The 23,263-nt window shown below is 44.1% G+C and overlaps 1 protein-coding gene across 2 annotated transcripts in view; it reads right to left on the bottom strand.

Moving 5' to 3' along the window:
- The window catches only part of MYO1A (myosin IA), a 331,231-nt gene that overhangs the window by 71,437 nt on the left and 236,531 nt on the right, over nt 1-23,263 (bottom strand). For both annotated transcript variants that reach the window (XM_069653548.1, XM_069653550.1), the window contains exons 18-19: nt 7,240-7,440; nt 5,911-6,004 (exon numbers count right to left, since the gene is read on the bottom strand). In XM_069653548.1, the coding sequence (XP_069509649.1) occupies nt 5,911-6,004; nt 7,240-7,440 (295 nt within the window). The remainder of the gene's footprint in view (nt 1-5,910; nt 6,005-7,239; nt 7,441-23,263) is intronic.

Consider the following 23,263-nt stretch of genomic DNA (forward strand, 5'->3'; position numbering starts at 1 on the left):
GGAAGAAAAAACGCTGTCAAGATGCTTAATTTATAAGGCAATCAGAAACTCCACACGTACTTAACATTGTGAAAGAAATTCTATTAGGATGGCAAAATAAAATCCTGCCTCAAATCATTATCTATTTGATGTTCAAAAAGGTCTGTTGTTTCGAAGGCATCATGGGGCTTCACCCCGGTTAAGATTCGGAGGGGTCTCTGGTTGCAATGACAGACGCGCCATGACAGCTCACCCTGTTCTTAATATTGGGATGTTATAATGAATGAAGCTTATTTTGGGATTAACTCCATAGGGCGTGACAGGAGCACTATTAAGCTTCCTTCTGACATTTCACACGGAGACCCTTTTTTGGGGGGGTTAATGCCAGAGAAGATGACCGAAGCACCATTACCTTTGCTCTTATATCTAATATAGGACAGCTGTGGTGAATGGAGGCTTAATTGGGTCTATGACAAACAGTAGTAACATGTCAGCCTAATAATGGGTTCACAGTAACCAAGCTAAATTGTCCAAACTCTACAGAGGTTTATAAAGAACAGGAGGAATGATGGAATCCTGCCATCACTGAAATGTCACCATCTCTGGAAATCCGTCATCTCTGGAATTTCCCCATTCCTGGTATTCCCACTATTTCTAGAATCCCTCCATCTAGAATGCTGCCATCTCTGGAACTTAGACATGTATGCAATTCTGTCATTGCTAAAATGCGTCCATGTCTGGAATTCCACTTCTCTGGAACTTTCCCATCTCTGAAATCCCACCTCTCTGGAACTTTCCCATCTCTGGAATTCCACATCTCTGGAACCTTTCCATCTCTGGAATCCCACCTCTCTGGAACGTTCCCATATCTCCAATCCCGCCTCTTTGGAACGTTCCCATCTCTGGAATTCCACCTCTCTGGAACGTTCCCATCTCTGGAATTCCACCTCTCTGGGACCTTCCCATATCAGGAATTCCACCTCTCTGGAACGTTCCCATCTCTGAAATTCCACCTCTCTGGAACGTTCCCATCTCTGGAATTCCACCTCTCTGAAACGTTCCCATCTCTCGAATTCCACCTCTTTGGTTCTTTCTCATCACTAGAATTCCACCTCTCTGGAACTTTCCCATCTCTGAAATTCCACCTCTCTTGAACGTTCCCATCGCTGGAATTCCACCTCTTTGAAACGTTCCCATCTCTCGAATTTCACCTCTCTGGTTCTTTCTCATCACTAGAATTCCACCTCTCTGGAACTTTCCCATCTCTGCAATTCCATCTCTTTGGAATGGTACTTCTGCAATTACGAAGCACGGCGTGTTTTCTATTAATATTCTGATTTGTGGTTGTGAGATATTAATGCCCCCAGTTCTTCTAGGGACCACCACAATGGCGAGCTTTCTTTACAGCAAAGCAGCCTCCTATTTCCCAAGTAATGGCCAGGCCCGGTCAAAATGCGAACCTCCCACGCTGGAAGCAGGATCCCACAGACACCTGCGCCCAAGTGGTACAATAGACATAGAGACACATTTAATAAGGGCAGATCAGGACCACCAGGACTCTCTGGTGTTCCCATGCTCCTGCCTGCAGAAGCACGGTCAACTCTACGTAGTCTCCAGCCTTACCTTCGATTTTACAATCTGATGACTTCCTTGTGTGGGTCTCATGGCTTGTTTTTTATACGGATTTCCCCTGCCACTCGTGTTGTAAGGTGGGTCCATGCAATGTGTCCATTAAAGCCTTTTTTGTACCCGTTGGGATCTTGAACCATACTACCACTAGAACTGGCTCACACCTTTAACGGGTTTCTAGATTGCGAGCATCTCCCAAGATGTTCAAAAGTAGGCCATCAGTGCAAGGAGACTGCATTGTGGGCAACGGCTCTATTCAGCCACACCCGAAGAGCTGTCTGTGTCGGGAGCAAGGTGCTAGTCTTGTTAGGGTCCCCTAGTGAAGCCAGAACAACACAGCGCTGGCGTGCAAGCGAGGCGAGGCGTCCACCAGAGTCTGGCTCATCCAGGCAAGATGTTTGGGAAGATCTGAGTTTCTGGTGAGTTCTACTTTTAGGAAAGACAGCATCTGGTTACTCAGTGGGAACGTTTTGGCCTTAATATGGCCATTAATTTACAAACACTGTGCAAAAACGATGCTGGCGATAGCACTGACACCTTTAAAAACATGCCATGTGAAATGTAGACTCAAACTTCATATATCATGTTGCATCATTCTTAAAATCAATTCCCACTGTTTACCTGGCATCTGCTATTCCAACAACAAACAAAGCTAGACAGAGGCAGGGCAAGAAGAACATTGAGACAACAGAGAACTAAAGAGAGCGGGAGAAGGAGGGGGAGGGAAAGATTCAGAGAGGGAGAGGGAGAAAGGGAGAAAGGGAGAGAGAGACGGAGAGAGGTAGGGTGGGAGAGGGGTGAGGCAGAGAGATGGAGAGGAAGGGGTGAGAGGGAGAGAGGAAGAAATAAAGAGGGAGAGAGGGAGAGAGAAAGGCAGAGAGAAAGGGAGAGAGAGAGAGGATGAGAGGGAGAGAGGAAGAGGGAGAAAGGGAGAGAAAGAGAGGGAGAGAGGAAGAGGGGGAGAGAGAGGAAGAGAGGGATAGAGGGACAGATGGGGAGAGGGGGAGGGAGGAAGAGGGAGAGAGTAAAAGAAAGAGCAAGAGAGAGGGATAGAGAGAGGGGGTGATAGGAGAGAGAGAGAAAGGAAGAGGGAGAGAGGGAGCGAGGGAGAGATGGAGAGAGGAAGAGGGAGAGAGGGAGAGAGAGAGGAGAGAGGGAGAGGGGGTGAGGCAGAGAGATGGAGAGGAAGGGGTGAGAGGGAGAGAGGGAGAAATGAAGAGGGAGAGAGGGAGAGAGAAAGGGAGAGAGGGACAGATGGGGAGAGGGGGAGAGAGGAAGAGGGAGAGAGGAAGAGGAATAGAAGGGGAAAGGGGGGAGGCCGGGAGGGGGAGAGCGAGAGGGGGAAGAGGGAGGGTTGGAGAAAGGGAGGGGGAGAGAGGAAGTGGGAGAGAGTGTGTGTGTGAGAGAGAGCGAGAGAGAGAGGGGGAGAGAGAGAGAGAGGGAGAGAGGGAGAGCGGGAGAGAGAGGGAGTGAGGGAGAGATGGCGAGATGGAGAGAGGGAGGAGGGAGAGAAGGAGAGAGAGGGAGAGAGGGAGAGATGGAGAGAGGAAGAGGGAGAGAGGGAAAGCGAGAAGGGGAGAGAGAGAGAGAGAGAAAGATGGGGAGAGGAAGGGGGAGAGGGGAAGTGGGAGAAGGGGAAAGAGAGAGGGAGGAAGAGGAAGAGAGGGCGAGATGGAGAGAGGAAGAGGGGGAGAGGAAGAGTGAGAGAGAGAGGGGGAGATGGAGAGAGGGTGAGGAAGAGAGAGAGGGGGAGAGAGAAGGGGAGAGGGAGTGAGAGAGAAAGGGAGAGAGGGAGAGATTGAGAGAGGGAGAGAAGAAGGGGGAAAGATAGGGGGAGGGAGAGAGCGAGAGAGGAAGAGGGAGATAGGGAGAGAGAGAAGGGGAGAGAGATGGAGGGAGAGAGAGAGAGGGGGGAAGACAGAGGGATGGAGGGGGAGAGAGGGAGAGGGATAGAGAGAGAGAGAGGAGGAGAGAGAGGGAGAGAGGAAGAGATGGGGAGAGGGAAAGAGTTAGAGAGAGGGAGAGGAAGTGGGAAGGGTGTTAGAGATCAAAAATGTTGTGAGAGAGAAGTATAATGAAAAATAGAGCCTGTGCAAAAAATATAGAGTGGCTGTGAGACTAGAGCTAAAGGGAAAAACACGGAGAAACAGTTAATTAGCAAAAAGTAATCAAGCGCATGAACGAGAAAGACTCACAGAGAAAAAAGAACCAGTGAAACAATAATAAGGAATAGGGAAAGGCATGACAGTTGTAATAAGAGAGGATGAAAATAGGAAATACATTGGCAGAGTGATGGAGAGAAAACGAAATCTAGAGATGACACAAATAAATAGATCAGGAGAGCAGCTGTTTAGAAGGAAACACTGACACGCAGCGGTACAACACCGCCACCGTATGGAAAGATCGGGGAATTATCAGCAGAGAAAACGATGAAAAAAGGGTCTTACTTTCTTTCCACCCAGTGGTAAAAGGGCCAGTCGGCGTGTACCTGGGAGATTAATAGTTAACGGCACTGTGCTTGGTATCCTTGGACGGAAGGAAAGGCCTATACCCCAGAGACCTTACTAGCCGAGAGGGTAGCCCTTCAGGCCAGGCTTGGCTGGTGCCATCTTTTCCAGCCCCCTTCTATTTTGATCACTTGTTTTGCGCTGTGGTGCTACCTTTCTTTTACCATTGTAACTGAACCAGTGTGCTCTAAATGCAGCACATGTATCCTTTAGTACAGCGCAAAGTCACGAACTGGGATTCACAAATGGGGACCTGCGCTTCTGGCCTGATGTTTTTGTCTCTTTGGTCCCTGGGTGCCATGCCTAGGGTCAGGGCTGTCTAATTCAATATAACTCAGGCATATGCGAGAACGGAACGGACCCAAAACAGGAAGTTAGTTGCGTTAAAAGTGCTGAGAGTCGTGAATGGGTTAAAAATGGGGAGAAGGGGTGGCACAATGACATGAATCCTAGTTAAATTCAAGTATAATAAACCAATTAATTTCTAATAAAATAATCACTAGATCTGGAGACCTGGCCTAGCAGTTCGGGCTGGTCTGCTCCCACTGGTGGCAGTACCTGACCGATTTGCATATAGATGGACCCTTTTTGTCATGGTGTAGAGGGGCTAAACAACAGTGGTGTGCAAGGTTGCCCAGAGCAGTGCCAGTGGTTCAGATTAATTCAAAACCTTCAACCCATCTCTTTTTTTGGTTATAGTTTATCCCTCTATGTAAAAGAGAATATGCCCAGACGTGGGTCCCTTACTCGCAGCGTCATAGGGAGCCAAGCTCCACCTCACTGAAGAATAAACATGCCTAGGGTTGCTTGCGTTTCAATGCCGGAGGACTTGTCCTAGCAGTTTGGACTGGGCTACTCCCATTGGTGGCAGTACCTGACCGATTTGCATATAGATGGACCCTTTTTGTCATGGTGTAGAGGGGCTAAACAACAGTGGTGTGCAAGGTTGCCCAGAGCAGTGCCAGTGGTTCAGATTAATTCAAAACCTTCAACCCATCTCTTTTTTTGGTTATAGTTTATCCCTCTATGTAAAAGAGAATATGCCCAGACGTGGGTCCCTTACTCGCAGCGTCATAGGGAGCCAAGCTCCACCTCACTGAAGAATAAACATGCCTAGGGTTGCTTGCGTTTCAATGCCGGAGGACTTGTCCTAGCAGTTTGGACTGGGCTACTCCCATTGGTGGCAGTACCTGACTGATTTGCATATAGCTGGACCCCTTTTGCAATGGCACAGACGGGCTTTAAACGGCAGTGTGGAAGGTGCCCCAGAGCAGTGCCAGTGGTTCAGATTAATTCAAAACGTTCCACCCATCACCTTTTTGGTTATAGAGCAAAACCAGAAAGCAGGGGCGGTTCCTGGTTCCTGACATGCGCAGTGGAGCAGGAGAGCAGCCACTGCTGCTCACCTTCTGACAGTGACATCTGTAAATGCCCTCACAATGCTGCTAAGTAGGCATTTACAGTTTTGGGGTGGGCCTTACCGGCCCAGACCCTATTCTACGTATGCCCCTGATGACGGCAGACTTTGAAGGTGCACCCTCAAATGGCCATGTTACTCAGGGGTTGCTACTTATACTTTGAGGGTCTGTAATTCTGCATGAGGTGACCATGGAGTATGACCAGTGACTTCCCACACCAGTCTAAGTGGGCTCACTTGGATAAACTCAATGGCTAGGGACTGATGGAAATATAATTGTAGGTTTTACGGCCGTTGTAAAAGAAATTAGCTCAATGGTATGGCAAGGCAACTCTTGACTAACATCAACGTTCCAAGATCCAAGCATAATGGACTCACCGTTCGGGGATTTCTGATGAAGATTTTTGTGCGTCCATAGTCATACTCTTCACGTGGGATCCCCAACTCGGTAAGCAGTGACTCCACACCATCCCTATAAAACAAAGGCACCTGATGAACTGGTTACATGAGAACCGCCTGTAAAACCCTCGACTTTACCCGTTCGGTGCAGGCCCTAGAGGCCATGTTCACTTTTGGAGAGCAATTATATTACTTTATGTTCCTGGGTGCCCCCTGCAAACCAAAGTCTGAGAAGACTGTTGCTTCATGAAGGCTACATAGAGGGCCAAAACCAGGGCTAGGTTCTGCCATGTGAGGTTGAAACTATTGACTATTCTAGAATGCCATGAATGGAGGGATCTTACCTCCAATGGCTTTTACTTTCTAGAGAGCGAAAAAGCTCTGCCAACTGTGCTGTGCAGATCTAGTCCTGGAGGTGGAAGGCTCTGCATCATGGTGGTAATCTTCTGAGCCATTCAGTGCCAGGGTGACTGGCCTTTTATAACTCTTCCTGTCATCCAGCCCTAAAGGTGGCACGCTTCTCATCTCAGTGCCAATGCCCTCAGTCACCCAGTCCTAAAGATGAGAAACTCTTGATCTATGTGCCAGTCTTGTGAAGCATCTACACCCGCAGGTGGCAGGCTCAGTCTTTCTGTTCCAATATTCTGGAGTAATGCAGACAATATCGGACATGCTCTAGAGTCCCTAGATCCCATAGCCTCCTTAGGTGCGGGGCCCTGCATCCCGTGCCAAATCCCTGTAAAACCTTTCATAGAGGTAGTAGATTATTTTTCACTGATCCAAGCCCCTCACCATCCACTTCAACTGGTGGTAATCTCTGAGCCCAGAACTAGAAAGGAAGTATACCCTGAATCACTACCGCGTTCCACATAAATATCCAATACTAAGAGTGACAGGCTATTTATTATATATCATGCTCCAATAAAGTGAGCCCTTCTAGATCTAAAGATAGCCTTCCTACGTCCTGTTCACAAACCCTTGCCTATTCACTCGTAGAGGTTACAGGCAGCAAGTTTCTTTTGGAACACCTTCAGCTGTTTAATGATAGAGGTGAAAGGCTTTGTGCTACATTCCAGTCCCATGAACATTCTGGTCCAAGATGTGCTAAATTTAATATTGAATGGTACATTTAAACATCACACCCAGGATCTATTATTCACAAAGCTCACAAGTCCACAACCCACCTCCCTCTTTTTTTCCCCTTCTAGCCATGATATGCTTGCTATTCCTCGCCTCTTTCCTGGCTTTTACTCCTCTTTCTTTGTTTGTGCCCCTCTTCTCCCCATCCTTCGGTCTTTGGTTCCATACCTGGCATTGCCTTTCCAGTTGGGCCAGGTCTCAGTACCCAACATCTTGTACCGTTTCAGGCAAGGCTCGTAGGCCTGTCTATAAGCGTAGCCGGCGCGTCGCACCTTCACGTTCTCCACCAGCCCCAGGTATTTAACTTGAGTCTGCACTAGGTCTTCCATGAAGACAGATGGCTCCTTCTTGTTGTTCGGTTTCAAACACCTTGCCAACAATGGGAAAAAGAGAAGTCAAGGAACTGGCTGCAGGGTGGGTTTTGCAGCGAAGAATCAAATAAAGACTCCTATAAGAACAAGAGGCATGAGCAAGCTCTACTCTAGATATGCGTGGTTCAGAAGCAGGACCAATGAATGGAAATGCCTGGTATTTCCATAGTTGCAAAGAGGATAAGGGAGACACCCCGCAAATCACGCTCGGTACGGAGATAAGAACATCTCTAACACAAGGACATAAATTATAACCATACTTCAGTTATCATCATTGGAAGAGACCAATTTCAATAGTACCAAGACAGATCAGATCAAATATAAACATTTATATAGGCAGTTTTGCTGGATTAAAGTTGTGATCACAAAATTATACATAAATAGCAATGGGCACTTTAGCCTTATAGACAGACAGATGGGTCAATATTGCTGGGGCATATGTTGGTGAAGGCCCATTAGCTCAAGGTAGAATGACCCCTTCCAAGGTCTATAAGGCTATTAGTAAACAGTGGTGATAGCAATGTATTTATTTAATTTAATATGATTGAAAATAATCCACCTTTCAAATATCACAACAAATAAAAATCAAACACATTCATTACTGCACAAGCTAAAACATGCTAAAATGATTAAATATATACAAATCATCAATTAAAATACATCAAATCATCAATTCGTCAGTCCATCAAATTGAATCCAATGTGGTCCTCCCTCAATTCATATATTAAAACCATTAAAATCAATGAGATTTGTTGACCCAAAAAAATCATCGACCACATTTTTTCTTCCGTAAGAGTGGAATAAACTTTAAAATGATTTCCCAGATAAAATCTTCTTTTGGTCAGCAGATTCGGACAAAAGACAATCAAATGTTTTAGAAGCGATAAAGACAGTCCTTTTCCAGTAAACCCAATCTTATGCCCAGAAGTTCCCTAGTATGCCATGAAATTAAATCTCAATTTTCAGAATTGTTGGCATTTCCTAGAGCAAGGGAACGTCATTAGTTATTTTGGTAAGGTACCAAACCTTTTTTGTACTCATGCATAAAATTCTTTAAAATCTTATATCTCCCACATTAATTTATGGCTTGATTCCAATCGACCTGAAAACATTTCTTTTTAGCTAGCCTTATCTGGGAAATATAACAATGTTTCAAAATCAATATCGGCTACTTTCAGGTAATCCAAACAATTTTGTTCTTATTTACTAAAATTGTTGTCATATCAGAACGTAAAATACATGTCACATTAGATAAAATCAAGGTGCAATTGGCCAAGCAGCATTTCATAAACAGGCACAAAATCCTCCAAAATATCACACCCCTTAAGACAGCAAGCCAAAATTCAAATCTAATCATCTGAATTGGAATAGCACCAGGAAAGCACATTCTTCCAAAATAGGCATTCATAATAATTCCAATTTAAATTGTGGCTTATTAATATAGTTTCAGAAGCATACTCCAGACTAGTGATCACCTTTTGTTTACAAAAGATTATCAGGTAAATACAGGAGAAGGTAGCACATTTTTTATAAATAATCAAAGCCTGGGAGGAGAGATTTCTTATTTTTTTGTTTTAATTCTACCAGGTACAGTAGATCAGATTGTTTCTTGTTGAAACAAATTCTGAGGTAATAATTATTGACTCTCAGTATCGGCTGATCAAATAAAGTCCATTTAAAATTAGGTTATTTTCCCCAGTCTTAGAAGATAAACATAAAACTTTGGATTTTTTCAAATTAAATTTGAGCCCATTTTCATTAGCGTATAACTCTAACTTGACTAGCTGTCTTTGTAATCCAATCAGAGTTTGGTCAACTAAAACCAAATCATCTGTGTATAAAAGTCTTGTAAGCACAAATGAGGATAATTTCGGAGGGAAAGAGCACACACCATTCATTTCAATATTCAGGTCTGCCAAGTATAGATTAAATAAGGCAGGGGCTAGTATACACCCCTGCTTTAGTCCTTTATGAGTCAATATGGAAGAAGTTAGGAGACCATTGTAATCCAATCCTATCTGAATGGAGGTGTGAATGTATAGATACTTTATCATTCTCAGTAGATGGGGCGGACAGCCCCATTTTGCCATCTTCCCCCATAATATTGATCTGTCGACTGAATCGAAAGCTTGTTTCAAATCAATAAAAGCCACATAAATTGGTTGGCAAGATCGAAAAATGTTCTACTTTAAAATTGCTAATGTAAACAGATTCACAGAGGTTCCCAACCCAGCCACAAAACCAGATTGACATACATCCATAGAGTCTGGATTCTGATTACCCATTTAAATAGATCTTTCAATAGCAATTTTTGAGAAAACTTTACCTGGGGCATCCAACAAAGCTATTGGGCAGTAGTTTTTATGGTCCAGATGGTCTTCCTTCTTATAAATTGGAATAATCGCCGATTCTTCCTAAGTTATGGGGATAATTGTCGTTTTAAAAATTTCTAGAAATAATAATTCCAAGATGTTCCCCCATTCCCTAGGATGGGGTTTAAACATTACATTAGCGAGACCGTCTGGAACTGGAGCTCTTGCGCTACTTAACCTGTTAATTATATTACAAATGTCCTTGTTTTCAAAATCAAGGTACCATGCTCCCTGCTTTTCTACCATCACACTGTTTTGAACAGTGTCTTCAATTGCAAAAAGTTCAGTGAAGTGGTTTATCCATATGGTCTCAGAAATTCCAGGGCTATTTATTGGACTTTGCATGGTTTAATAACTCCCACATGTCAGCACTTGATTTATTTGTAATAGCTGCCATCATGGCTTCAGCATCTTTTTGGAAGCGCAAAATTTTGTACCCCTTCCACCAATTTCAGAATTTCTGTTTATCTTTTTTTATCAATTTGCCCTTAGTTTCAGGGGAATGATGCCTCAAACCTCGGAACCCTGAGCGAAGTCTCTGTTTCTGAGACTTTATCTCATAGTCAAAAACAAGTTTAGGTTCCAACAAAGGCCAAGCTGGCAAATCATTTACCATTACAAACAAGTTCAACACCCTTGCATAATCACCCCTGCAATCAAAATTATTCAAAGGCAGACCTACAGATTTTTTCCTCAATTCAGCATTGAGCTTGAGCTAAATCGAGCTAAATCGATTTCTCCCCTTTCCCCTTTCTCCCTGAATTGACCTCAAGAGGTAAAGGGAAAACCCGATTCCTTTTACCCCCAACCCAACATAGGGGGTAATAACCAATCATATAATAGGAGAGCATGATTATTATTAATCTGTTTTGAAATCGTAAAGTCAATGATCCAACAGAAAATATTTGACAAGACAAACAAATAGTCTATAATGCTAGTTCGACCATCTCTAGACCATGTAGGTCAAGCAGGAATGTCCATATGAAAGCCCCATTTACCATTTTAGGATCTCTTGTTTCCATCAAATCAAGCCAAAGCTTGGCACTTTAAGGTAAAGGAGCATCATTTCTATCTAAACAAAGGCAGTTCAAGTCTCCCACAATAGTCACTGCCATAATCGAGGAATCAGAGGAGAAAAGGTTTGAGAGATCAGCTACGAACTCCAGGAAGGAGTATGTGTTAATCGCGGCAGGATTAGAATAGAGATCACCCGACCAACTGGCTGTTTTCTCCATAATAATTTGGACACTTTTATAAAGGAATTTGGAGCTAAATAAGGAGTCAGTGTTACTGGAAGATCATTTTACAGGCCTTTACAGGCTGTCAAGAGGCCCACCAACGGTCTTCCTCTGGCTCCTTTGATAGAAGGCAGGGAGGACACTGTGAATCTGTCCAAAAGAGACAGAGTTGTTAGCCAGGTTTCATGAAGGAAAAGGATGTCTAAGGAGCCTAAAGGATTATCCTTCTCTTTCAAGAGGTGCCTAAAACCCCTCGTGTTCCATAAACCCATCAGAATCTTTATATCCTTCTCTTCACCCTGAAGTTAACACACCCCTGGGTTGTTGTGAAGGGATTTAGAAAGCCAAGAACAATCTTCCATTTTGATAGAGGAACCATTATTGGATTTACCCTTTACGTGTCTATCAACTTCTTTAGTTCTAAGACCCATTATCATCATTCAAGGAACAAGAGATAAATTATGTGTTTTATTTACCACGTTCGGTGTTCTAAGAGGTGAATCTCCTCTGAAAACTTTATCTATGGCCCTATTGCCTCCTCACTATATGAAGATCGAATTGTAGAGTCTCTACCCAGCTTCCTAGGGTCTATTTCTGTCTTGGATCTCAAAATGCCAATTCAGTTCGTCGATTTCCTAGGGCGAGAAAACTCATCCAATTGGTCCAACATACAAGTAGCTAGCAGCTGATGTGAACTAAGTCGTCTGTTTTCCAAAGTTGAAAAAACTGGAGAAATGGACAAGTTTTGATCCTTATCCCGCCTTTGCAAAACAGGTGGCAGAATAAGATCCACAAGATCAGAAGAATGGGATACAAAAGTTGCCAAAAGAGGGGGAGCCCGTAGTTCTTCTGCTACAGTTACAGAACTAATTTGATCTTCAGGTGTGGAATGAGTCGAGAAATCTACCAAATTAAACTCTTCCTCTTCCAAAAATCAGATCTGTAGCAGTTATATCAATTTCTACTTTGGCACTCTAAATATCGGTTAGATCAACTATATGTTCTGTTTTTCATCCTTTTTAGATTTAGAAACTCCAACCAAAACCCTAGGTGAAGCCGGCAGCAAGGTTAAAGAACGCAGAAATTGTTCAAATCCGGCTGAATGGTTAGTGGAACCTTTTTGGTTTTTTGATTTCTTTTTTTTCTAATGGGTAAATCGTCATCCAGAGTTCTTTGAGAAAATTTTAAAAGGAGAGACCTGTTCAAGCTGTTCTTCCACAAGATGCTCCTTCAACACAACCACAGCGTTCTCTTCCTCTACACAATCAGTTGTTAAATCTCAATGGACTATGGCAAAGGCCTCACTTGACGTGGCAGATGTTGCTCCAACCACCATCAGACTTAAATCCTACTCTTTGAGGTGGTTGCATAATGGCTGTTTGTGAGGAGGCCTCCACCACAAAGACAATATCATTAAGACTTTTAACAAAGTTGATACTAGAACTTAGGCTATCTATTTTATTTTCCTTTGCCGAAAGCCTAGTTACCAAGGAATCCAGATTTACAGACAGTTCTTGTGCCAGAGAATTAAAGGCTTCATAAAGTCTCAATAAAGATTGCATGGAAATGTTCATGGCAGATAAAGTTGTCTCTAAAACTGGTGGAGGAAGCATCGCAGTCAAACCAAAAGATCTTCTCGGCGTTGGATTAACAAAGGACACTGAGGAAACTGAGGATGAGTACAATGAATCAGAGTATAAAACAGGAGAAGTAGATAGATTGGCTCCCTCCTTCTGAGTGGAGAAGTGATCGTTTGGATGATACAGAACCCTCTCTTTTAGATTATTCAGGAGTATTATGTTGTCTACTTGTGCAGATGATAGGGACTTTACAATAATTTTGCAAGAAATGTCCCACTTTCCGTTTGCAACCGAGGTCCAAAAACCATTTGTTTCCATTTCACCAATCGTATTATTGGCGATAGGCGGGGTAAGCAAAGAGGGACAATCTCTCACAGAATGTAACAGAACCCTAATTAAAGGGGACAAAGAATCTTTTTCTTGAAGTTCAGGTTAATTTACCCCAGCTGGACTCTTCATTTGGTGAGTGGAGATCTAGTTACGATCAACATAACTAGATCTGTTGAAGGAAAGCTCCAGTTATTAGATGCACAAAGCCCAGGTATCTCGACACTTAAGCCCCCTGCTATCAATGCGCAGTCAGGGATTTCCATAAAAGATAATAACAAATTCTAGTTTAGTTTAGGAGCTCCTGGGGTGATTGATTGGCATCTGTCACAGTAGGTGTTGGTGCACTTTCCAAAATGACACTTTCCTTAATTTACTCGTGCAAAAACACAAGAATGTCAGAGTTAAGTTGTATAGCTACTGGTGATGCTGCCTCAGCGATGCCCTCACAAGAAAAGTCCAAGAAAACTCATAAACCCATCGTTGAGAACAGATTCCCCTGCAAAAAATATTGGCAGACCTATACAAACAGGCCTGACTGTTAACCTAAATCCCAGGGATCATCAAGCAGTATCAGCCACGGTGTTAGCCAACCCAAGGTGAATAAACTGTTCGCCATGTGTTGCCTAGGAACAGCCAATTACATTTCCAACTCTGGTCTACTCTGCTGTTTTCTTCATCCAACACTGTCTACTAACCCAATATGTGTCTGCTCTTGATTTTGTAAAAAGAAAATCCTAAAGTGGACACAATGTAACATGTTTGGTGTTATATATTGCATTCTCTTTCCTTAAGTAAAGTTGGGGATCTAACTGTAAACAGACCTATTGTTTGTCTTCTGTGACAAAGGTGGCAGGAACGCCTCTGTGGTTTGTTTGTTGGAACGAGAGCTGCTCCATACAGGCCATGGTTAGACGGATTTGCATATTGTTGGTCCTCCCTCGTAATGACCAAAAGAAAGTGATGGACTATTAAGAAATATTGGTTTATAGTTGGTTAGTGCTGTATAAATCTATTAACATCATTTTTGTATTTATTTATTTAAGTATAATACATCCTATTTGGCTTTCTACACGGCTTTCTACGGCTTTCTACACGGCCCAATGCATGCACAATTTAGTACAACAAAATAACCCAAGTCTATGAATATTACATTCTTAAATTACTATCAACATTGTACTCATTCGAGCATCATGCTCAGGAGCAGAGCGTCTTGTTAATCAATCAGCATTGTAAAAACAATTAAATGTCACCCACACTGTTCCATAACTTAGTCATATGATAGATGAGGCATATCCAATCATCTCCATCAAAGTAAGACTGCCACACAGAATCGGGAACCACCTCGCACATGTTATAACCGGATGCCAAGAGCGCCTTACTGCAAATTAGTCTCAGAGCTTAAATGTCTCAGGCTTTCAGCAATGTTATCCCCACACAGCAGACAATTAGTGTCTTCCACAAATCCCCATTTTACTAAATAGGACATTTCTTGGATTAAACTTAATTCCTAAATAGATGCCTATGATTTGATTATAGGGATGAGCCACCAGATAGGTAGCACCACCAGTGTTCAGCAGCCGATGGGTGGCATAATCGGCCGAACTCGCCTTTGGTGCGAGATCAGTATGCAGTTGATCAGAGTCAATATCAATTAGTTATTTCTTAGCAGACACACTTATTTTGCCCCTAGCCAACCCGACAGAGCGACCTGGCTTGGCGGCCACCCAAATGTTCAGATCCTCAAATGTATGTCAAAAAGGAAGCCGCTTACATTCTGGGAGTTCGCATAGGGTGACCAGTCTGCTGTAATAAAGGAGAGATCCTTCTGCCGCATTAACGATCTTACAATGTAGATTGACACTAGCAATCCTGCATGCACAATCCAATGAGTACAGTCTGCTCTCAATAGGAGAGGAGTTAGGTAGCATAAGCAGGGATCAAATGCTAGAATGATCAATAGCATGAGATAGACATGGCAGATGGCGCCCAAATGTCAGCCCCATACAATAGCATTGGGGGGACCTTAGCTTAATACAACCGAATGTAGCTAATCAAAGAGGGCCCCGCATTCTGGGTTGGAAATTGCTTTAACCCTGAGATCACAGACTTAACCCTAACCTGCAGCCGCTCTAAGTGAGAGTCCTATATCACATGATTATCAATAGTTAAGCCGAGATATTCATATGTACTCACTTGTTCAACTTGATTGGGCCTAGATGAATGCAGGAGCATAGGCAGTTCTTAGATTTTTTTAAAGGGAAAATATCATAGACTTAGTCTTTCCCAAATTGAATCTCATTTGTTTCACAGTAATTTGCGAAATAATCAAACGAGCTGTATAGTCCCATCCAAGTCAAATCAAGGAGAATCAGGTCATACGCATACCCAATCCAGGGTATTTTATTGATCCCAAGTCTGGCGCGGCCAACCAATTCACCAATGCCTCCGAAAGGTCACTCAGATATAAGGTGAATAAGAGGGGTGCTAAAATGCACCCCTGCTTGAGCCCAACATCGTTGTCAACTGGATCAGTAACATTGCCATAGCTCTCCGATCTCACCCCAATTGTGGTGTTAGAGTATAGGGTGACCAGCATTTTTAATAAGCCGAGTGGAATGCCCCAGGCAAAACGTTTATTCCAAAGCCTATCTCCAGAGATCGTATGGACTAAAGTCCACGTTAACCACGAGGACCTGACACTTACATATTTTCCATGTGTATTGTACCACGTTCGATAAGGTCAGACCAGCACCTCGAGTGGAGGAGGGTTGTCGGTATGGTTAATAACCACAACAGTTTAAGGTTACCTGGCTTCAGCACAAAGGGAGCAATGGGTCTTAATATGTCTGTAGGGGCCTTCTGAGAAAGACCAGGGGGACAGAACCAAAATGTACCCTGTGCTGTAGGTATTCTTGATGCTTGACAGGGTCGAGTCGGCTTCAGGTTGCTTTGCAGGCTTCTGTGACCGAGACCAAGACGGGAGAGAGCTGTCGGTATCAGGCAGAAGGAAGTTCAGCAAGCGAAGCTGGATGGACGGCTGCAGGCTGGCCTACATGGTGGCTCGGGGTCAGGAATCATTGTCTCAGTGCTCGTCGGTGGTTCTAAAACTCTGGTCGAGGCCTCTCGGAAGTCTTTCAACAACTGCAGCGTTGCAGTCGGTTACAGCTCAAGGGACTCGACTGGCTTGAAAAATGTCCTTTAAGGCAGATGTCAGTAGATGCTTGTCGATGCACTTCTAGGTTCTTCATTGGGCTCGTGTCATCCTTTAAGGCGGACGGCCCAATGCTGAGGAGAGTGTTGCAGGCAGCTGCCTTGTCCTTAGTTTTGGATTCAGAGACTCTACCCTAGCAGGGTCTGCTGTGTTCTGGCTGGATACTGGTTCTAAAGCTGCTGGAGGGTACTCTGGATTTGGTATCTCCCTCTGTTCCCAGGGCGATGTTTAGGGGAGGGATCTTGCTTCCCTCTTGGTGGTCCTGACCTTCCTTCACTGACGGAAGATGTAAGGCACACTGTACCTTCAGCCAGGGTCCAATTCTGAGTTCTTCTTGTTACTCCTTGCAAAGTCTTAAGATGATCTGCCAAAGAGGGGCTTGGCCCTCTTTTAAAGCCAAATGAACCACAGGGATTGGTGTAGGCTAAGCATATCTTAAGGAACCAATCCTGGATCCCCACCAACAATCTCCTGTATGCGTGAGGTCATAAACAGAGAGCGTTCCAACAGAAAAGGTAAAGGGGTGAAAACATGTAATACGAAGTCCCACCCATCTTCCTGTCTGTTGTGGATCAAAAGGTCCCTCTGGTTAATTGAGCTCTCTGTGGCTCCTGATTAAAGCAGCAGGTCTCCCTTGAAGCTGCAGTGAAACCAGACTTTTTGGCTCCGTCAAACCACATATTGTACCTTCTCAATGGGTCCCCCTGCGGGGATGACTACTGTAAACACACATTCCCAGACATGACATTTCACTTTCCAATGATACTGACTGCTGGAGCTGCCATCAGATTGGCACAGTTGCATATGAAAGGTTGTTGGGTTTTCCTGTTTCCTTTGATAGCCTCTGCAGCCAGGCCCCATGCGGCCTGTTTGAATTAAACTCTGATTAGTATGTGGTTCCTGACACCGCCTACAGGGAACAACAAAAGGACAGGGCAGATCCATGGAGCCTTTGTTATTTAATTAGGCTGGCCATGGCAGGGGGAAGGTTTGCCCCCGGCCCTGATCTGGAGATGCATTGTGCACTCCACCTGTCAGAGTCTAACTAAATATGACAGGGGGTACTGCACTTGTAGGCTGTCTCCACCCAGAATACACGGGTCTATGCATATGTCGTGTAGTCATCATAGGAAAATGGATGCAGATTAGCACCACACATTTTCCGGAGGTGGTTGTACTATCCTTCAATTTCATTTAAAATTTAAAAAAAGCCACGATGAGCGCACACCCACCAAAGCGGATGGTTGAATTTCTCAAACTTGGAGCTTGCTGGGAATATCAAATCAGGGATATCCAACTGAGAACTTACTGTCAATGCAAAACAGTGAGCTCCTTGGGGTTGTCAAACTTGGCCCTTAAACCGATTGCCCAATTGGGAGCCTTCTTGGAATGTAAAGTTTAGGGGAATGTCAGCCTGTTGGCAATGTCACATCATGCAATTCTTAAAATACCATAACATGCCACCATGACATGATATCATGACATATCACATGATCTGGCATGTCATCACAGATAAGGACATGCTATAGCATGATTCGACATGTTATGTTGTGTCATGTTCGGTTCCACGTTGTTAAGTAAATTAGATTTATGTAATTTACTTCTATAACATTACTTTTATCTTTATTCTAATCTATTTTTTTTTATTGGCGTCTCCCCCATGCACATTTTGCCTGACACTACCACACCGCCCAAACCCTCTCACCCACTATGCCCACTAGCCTGCAAAATCATATAACAATTACTTCCAGACGAAGTAATGTCGTCGGACTAAATTACAACGAAGTAATTTACAACAGCAAAACAACGGTATAGTGTCATGTTGAAAATAGGAGTATACTGGGACTGTGTAAACTGGGAGTATGCAGTGGTTGCCAGAAGTTGTGTCTGCCACTACCTTTATGGCGGCCAATAATTTCTGCACGGAGAGCAGTTCAACACCTAGAATTATACTAGTCTTTGCAGTGGAGCAATAAAAGGATACCCACAAGTATTAGGGCAGGAGCAATGGCCGCATTTGCATTGCTGTTAGATCTAATATTAGCATTGCTGCGACTGCTGTCATCCACCGTGTTGACAGCCAAACATATTTGGCCATTCATTATGCTGCAGCTCCAGTAAGCAAATGTGGTGCAATGACGCAATTTGAGTGCTGTCTTCGCATTGGCATGAAGCCAGAAATTGTGCTGGTGCTCCCCATTGTGTAAATCCTGATATTAGATCAGTGTGTAACCAAGTAAAAAGTAGATATTTCACTCCCATTACAAATGCGGCCACTGCTCCACCACTAGGACTGGTGCAAAGTGAATCTTTGCCCAGTGATATCACAAGTATGTATGTGTGCCTTCAAGAATATTCTTATGAGAAGAATTAAAGAATCAAGACAGCAAACCACCCTACAAAATACAGGGAGGTTCACTCCCATTACAAATGCGGCCACTGCTCCACCACTAGGACTGGTGCAAAGTGAGTCTTTGCCCAGTGATATCACAAGTATGTATGTGTGCCTTCAAGAATATTCTTATGAGAAGAATTAAAGAATCAAGACAGCAAACCACCCTACAAAATACAGGGAGGTTAACAGACCTGGCTGGATCTCTGGCTATGGAAGAAACGAGGAAGGAGAGAGAGAGGCAGGGAGGCAGATGGAGAGAGATCGAGAGAGAGGCAGGTAGAGAGAGGCAGAGAGAGAGAGAGAGAGAGAGAGGGGCAGAAAGAGAGAGAGAAAGAGAGAGAGGAAAGGAAGAGAGAGATAGAGGCAAAGAGAGGAAGAGAGAGAGGGTGAGAGTGAGAGAGAGGAAGAGAAGGAGAGAGTGGCAGGTAGAGAGGAGAGAACGAGAGAGAGGAGAGAGAGAGAGAGAGGGGCAGAGGGAGTGAGAGGGGAGAGAGAGGGAGAGAGTCAGAGAGCGAGGAGAAAGCGAGAGAGCGAGAGAGATATTTGCAGAAAAAGATTAGAAGCCTAAAAGAGAGGGCTACCAGTCTGTTGAGGGCTATATCTCAGACGGATATGGGTTGTTTGCCCGCAAACATGTTGTTCAGAGGTGGGCTGCCTGCAGTGCAACTGCTCGGACCCCCGTTTTGAACGTTAATTAAAAACGGGTGCATGAGCAATTTTTGTCCCCCGCCACCAATGCTAAGGATGTGGGTGTGGACCCCCTGAACCTCCCCATAGCGACCATGGGCTGTGGGGGACATCCCCGCAGCCCATGCTCCTCATGTTCGGTATTTCCGTATTCGACCAAAACGGCAACAACCCAATTAGATCAAAACAGCCTTATGGTGCGTTTTTGTTTTTCTATCTAATTGGGTGTTACCGCTCAGGCACTGGCTTTGGCCAGACAAAGGGGAGATGGAGGGTTATGCCTCGTCTGCTGGTGGTGGGGGCTCTATTCCACAGACTGGCACAAATCAGCCACCAAGAAAGAGGAGATACAGAGAGGATTTCAGCAAAGGCCACTGCACAAGGGAGGGGAAGAGACTGCCAAGAACCCATTGCATTCTACCTTGCACAAATTGAAGGAATCCAAAATCTATTAAGGGGGGAAGAACCCCAAAAGGCTGCTGAGGGCTATATCTAATACAATCACAGAGACCAGACCCAGAGAAAAAGCCAAACCTGCTGTGGGCTATACCTCAGACACTAGCAGACCAGAGCCAGCAAAGTTGGAGATACAGTAAAAACCTGCAGAGGTCCATCCCTCAGATGATGAGTGGAGCCAGACCCAGAGTAAATCACTGGCCTCATAGGACAGCATCTCAGACCGTAGCATGAACTAGACCCAGAGAGAATGGAGAATAGACTGAAAAACCCCTCAACAAGAAGAAATACATCTGGTAGGTAAGTGTAATGGGTGGCACAATCATGAGTCTAGGAGGGCAACTCCCTGCTAAAGGGTGAGAATATCTAGGCCCACACGTACCCTAAAGCAATGAGGGAGAAGAACTTGCCGGTAGGCAAAGGTAGGACACACGCTGGGTGCTGTAACACTGAGAATGCCAAAGCACACATTGAGCTGGATGCCACCTTCCAGAGACAACAAAGTCAAGAAGTGAGTTGGGTGCTATTATCCTAACACTAGGGGGGTAACGCCCAAAAGTGTCTCAGGCTTCACCCTGTGAAATCAAGTAGCACAAGGAGTACTACACCCAGAACCAGTATAATAGATAACTCGGGGCATGTCATGAAATCTCAAGGACAGGCCCCCTTCCTTTCCAAGCCTAGAACCATTTCAGACATAAAAACGCATTGGTTTGTTACAAACATTGGCAGTGGTTTTGGCAAAGTGAGTGCTTCATGTTAAATTAGTAGTAATATGGCCAGGTTGATTTGAGGGTCAGTCTTTTTAGGCAGAGGTGCAGGCAGAAGGTTCCTAGAGCAGTTGAGGGAATAGACTTTAGATGAGAGGGGTAGAACATAAAAAGGATTGGGTTGCTAGAGATATACAATTCAATCGGACTTAGTTGAAGGACAGGTAGAAACACTGAAATAGGATTCCTTGAGGCAGAGGTGGCACACTGATATGGACAAGGCCATCTTTTTGTCACTATTCCTGATGCTATTAGATCCCATTGACTGCCTTGCATGACATACACCCACATGACATGTCTTGTCAGTGTAAGGAGCAGAACAACACATCATTATTTGGAGGCAGCAGGAGATTAAATTGCATTCAGTGGCTCGAAGTGACTGGGCCACCTCTTGGTGTCTATACTAAATACTAGTTGGCAGTTGCAGAGAAAGTCCTTCCCAATTATTGGTCATCAGAAGGAGATCATATTCAGTCTTTGTAACGGCATATGTTGCCTTTTAGGGGCCCTGTCAAATACAAGTTTCAAAGGAAATTACTTACATTTCTTGGTAGGCAAAATGGGATTATAGACAGTGGCTGTAAGTGACTGGGCTGTCTTTTAGTGGCCAGGCCCAATTAATTGTCGCACACTGAGAAACTACAAATAATCAATTGTAGAACTCCTTTCCGGCAACCGAGTGCATTATGTGTCTGTAACTAAGTGTGCTGTCAATTAGTGGCTTTACAAAAAGCAGCTTCTGAGAACAAGTATTATATTTCTCAGTAGGCAGGATAAGATTATATTCTGTCCTGAAACTGGGTGTGTTGCATTGCAATGACCCTGCCAAATATTCGTTGCAGAGGAAACGCTTGTAATTCTAGGCCAGGAGGAGGAGATTATATTCAGTGTCTTAAGTGTGCAGGCCAAATGCTAGTTATAAGCCTATTAGTGGGCAGGCCAAATGCTAGTTATAAGCCTATTAGTGTGCAGGCCAAATGCTAGTTATAAGCCTATTAGTGGGCAGGCCAAATGCTAGTTATAAGCCTATTAGTGGGCAGGCCAAATGCTAGTTATAAGCCTATTAGTGGGCAGGCCAAATGCTAGTTATGAGCCTATTAGTGGGCAGGCCAAATGCTAGTTATGAGCCTATTAGTGGGCAGGCCAAATGCTAGTTATGAGCCTATTAGTGTGCAGGCCAAATGCTAGTTATGAGCCTATTAGTGTGCAGGCCAAATGCTAGTTATGAGCATATTAGTGTGCAGGCCAAATGCTAGTTATAAGCCTATTAGTGGGCAGGCCAAATGCTAGTTATGAGCCTATTAGTGGGCAGGCCAAATGCTAGTTATGAGCCTATTAGTGTGCAGGCCAAATGCTAGTTATGAGCCTATTAGTGTGCAGGCCAAATGCTAGTTATAAGCCTATTAGTGGGCAGGCCAAATGCTAGTTATGAGCCTATTAGTGGGCAGGCCAAATGCTAGTTATGAGCAGTTGCAAAGAGAAAGTCTTATCATTCTTGAAAGAGTGGAGGAGATTATATTCAGTTGTAAATAAGTCAGAGCATACAAAATACTAGTTGCAAAGTAAAAATCTAAAATGTATTGGTAGACTGTAAGGAATTGTATTCAGTAACATGCCTGTGACATCTTTTAGTGCCCAGACCAAAATACTTGTTCCAAGTTGATGAGTTGTGAATAACAAATCTTAAAATGTTTTTGAGGAAATAGAGTGTATTCCGTTTTTGTAACTGAGTAAGCCCTTTTTAGTGGCCACCAAAATACTAGTTAATAGTTGCAGAGAAAAAGGTGTGTTCTTCTTGCTATACAGGCGTGTATTATATTCAGTGCTGAAACTGGCTGTGCAATGTGACATATTCTAATGGTTACAGAAACATGAACATTCTGAATGCCAACATGACGGGAAGACTTGAAAGTACCAAGGGAAGAGGGAGACACATGGAAGAGGTACATTCCACTGTCTCTGGGGAAGCAGAGAGGGTGTAGATACAGTTGGTGCCCACTGATGATCCGGGCAGAACAAGTGCAGAGTTGCAGTTTGTGGGGTGGTTCTGGTCTCCCCCACTACCCACATACACTGATGATGAGTCTGAGGATGAGGATGGTGGCAATGACCAATCTGAAAAGAGGCCACCACAAGACAGGATTTTGGAAAGCAGCGATACAGAGGGCGAGATGAAGCAGGATAATTCCACAATTACAGAGCTCAGAGAGAAGGACAAAGCAACTCTTTCATCACCGTTCAGGGTCTTTGAAAGACAGACTGGCAGAGAGGTACATGGCATACATCCGCCTCCGTTCAGCCATATGAGCATAGGATGACAGTCTTGGTCCTCTAGCAAGACATTCAGGCGTGTCCAAGTTCTTCATACTAGTGGACATAAAATAACCGCATCTCCCCACCTGCCCTCTATTCAGTGAAACGGTGCAGGCAGGAATGGCTGAGACTACATTGGGTACCACAGCTTTATGGTGCCTTATGAAACAACACCATGAAGAGGCCTTTGTTGAATCCAGATGACCACTACTGTCGCCTTCTCAGCATCAGTATCCAGTCACCATGACACCCTAAAGAATGTTTTATTTTCTGTCATTCTATAGCACTAGAAACTGGCTGCAATGGGACCGGCTCACTTCCGATGCCATTAGCATTTGCGATATACTACTGATATGTTCCTGAGTCCTGCCCCTACTATTTTACACCAGCAATGCACAGTGAGCCACATTCCATAACAAAAACACCACTGACATTTCTTTTCAGTTCTCCTTGTGCACAAAGAGCTCCA

This window comes from Ambystoma mexicanum, chromosome 3q, assembly GCF_040938575.1.
Source record: "Ambystoma mexicanum isolate Mex_15411 chromosome 3q, UKY_AmexF1_1, whole genome shotgun sequence".
Classification (NCBI taxonomy): Eukaryota; Metazoa; Chordata; class Amphibia; order Caudata; family Ambystomatidae; genus Ambystoma; species Ambystoma mexicanum.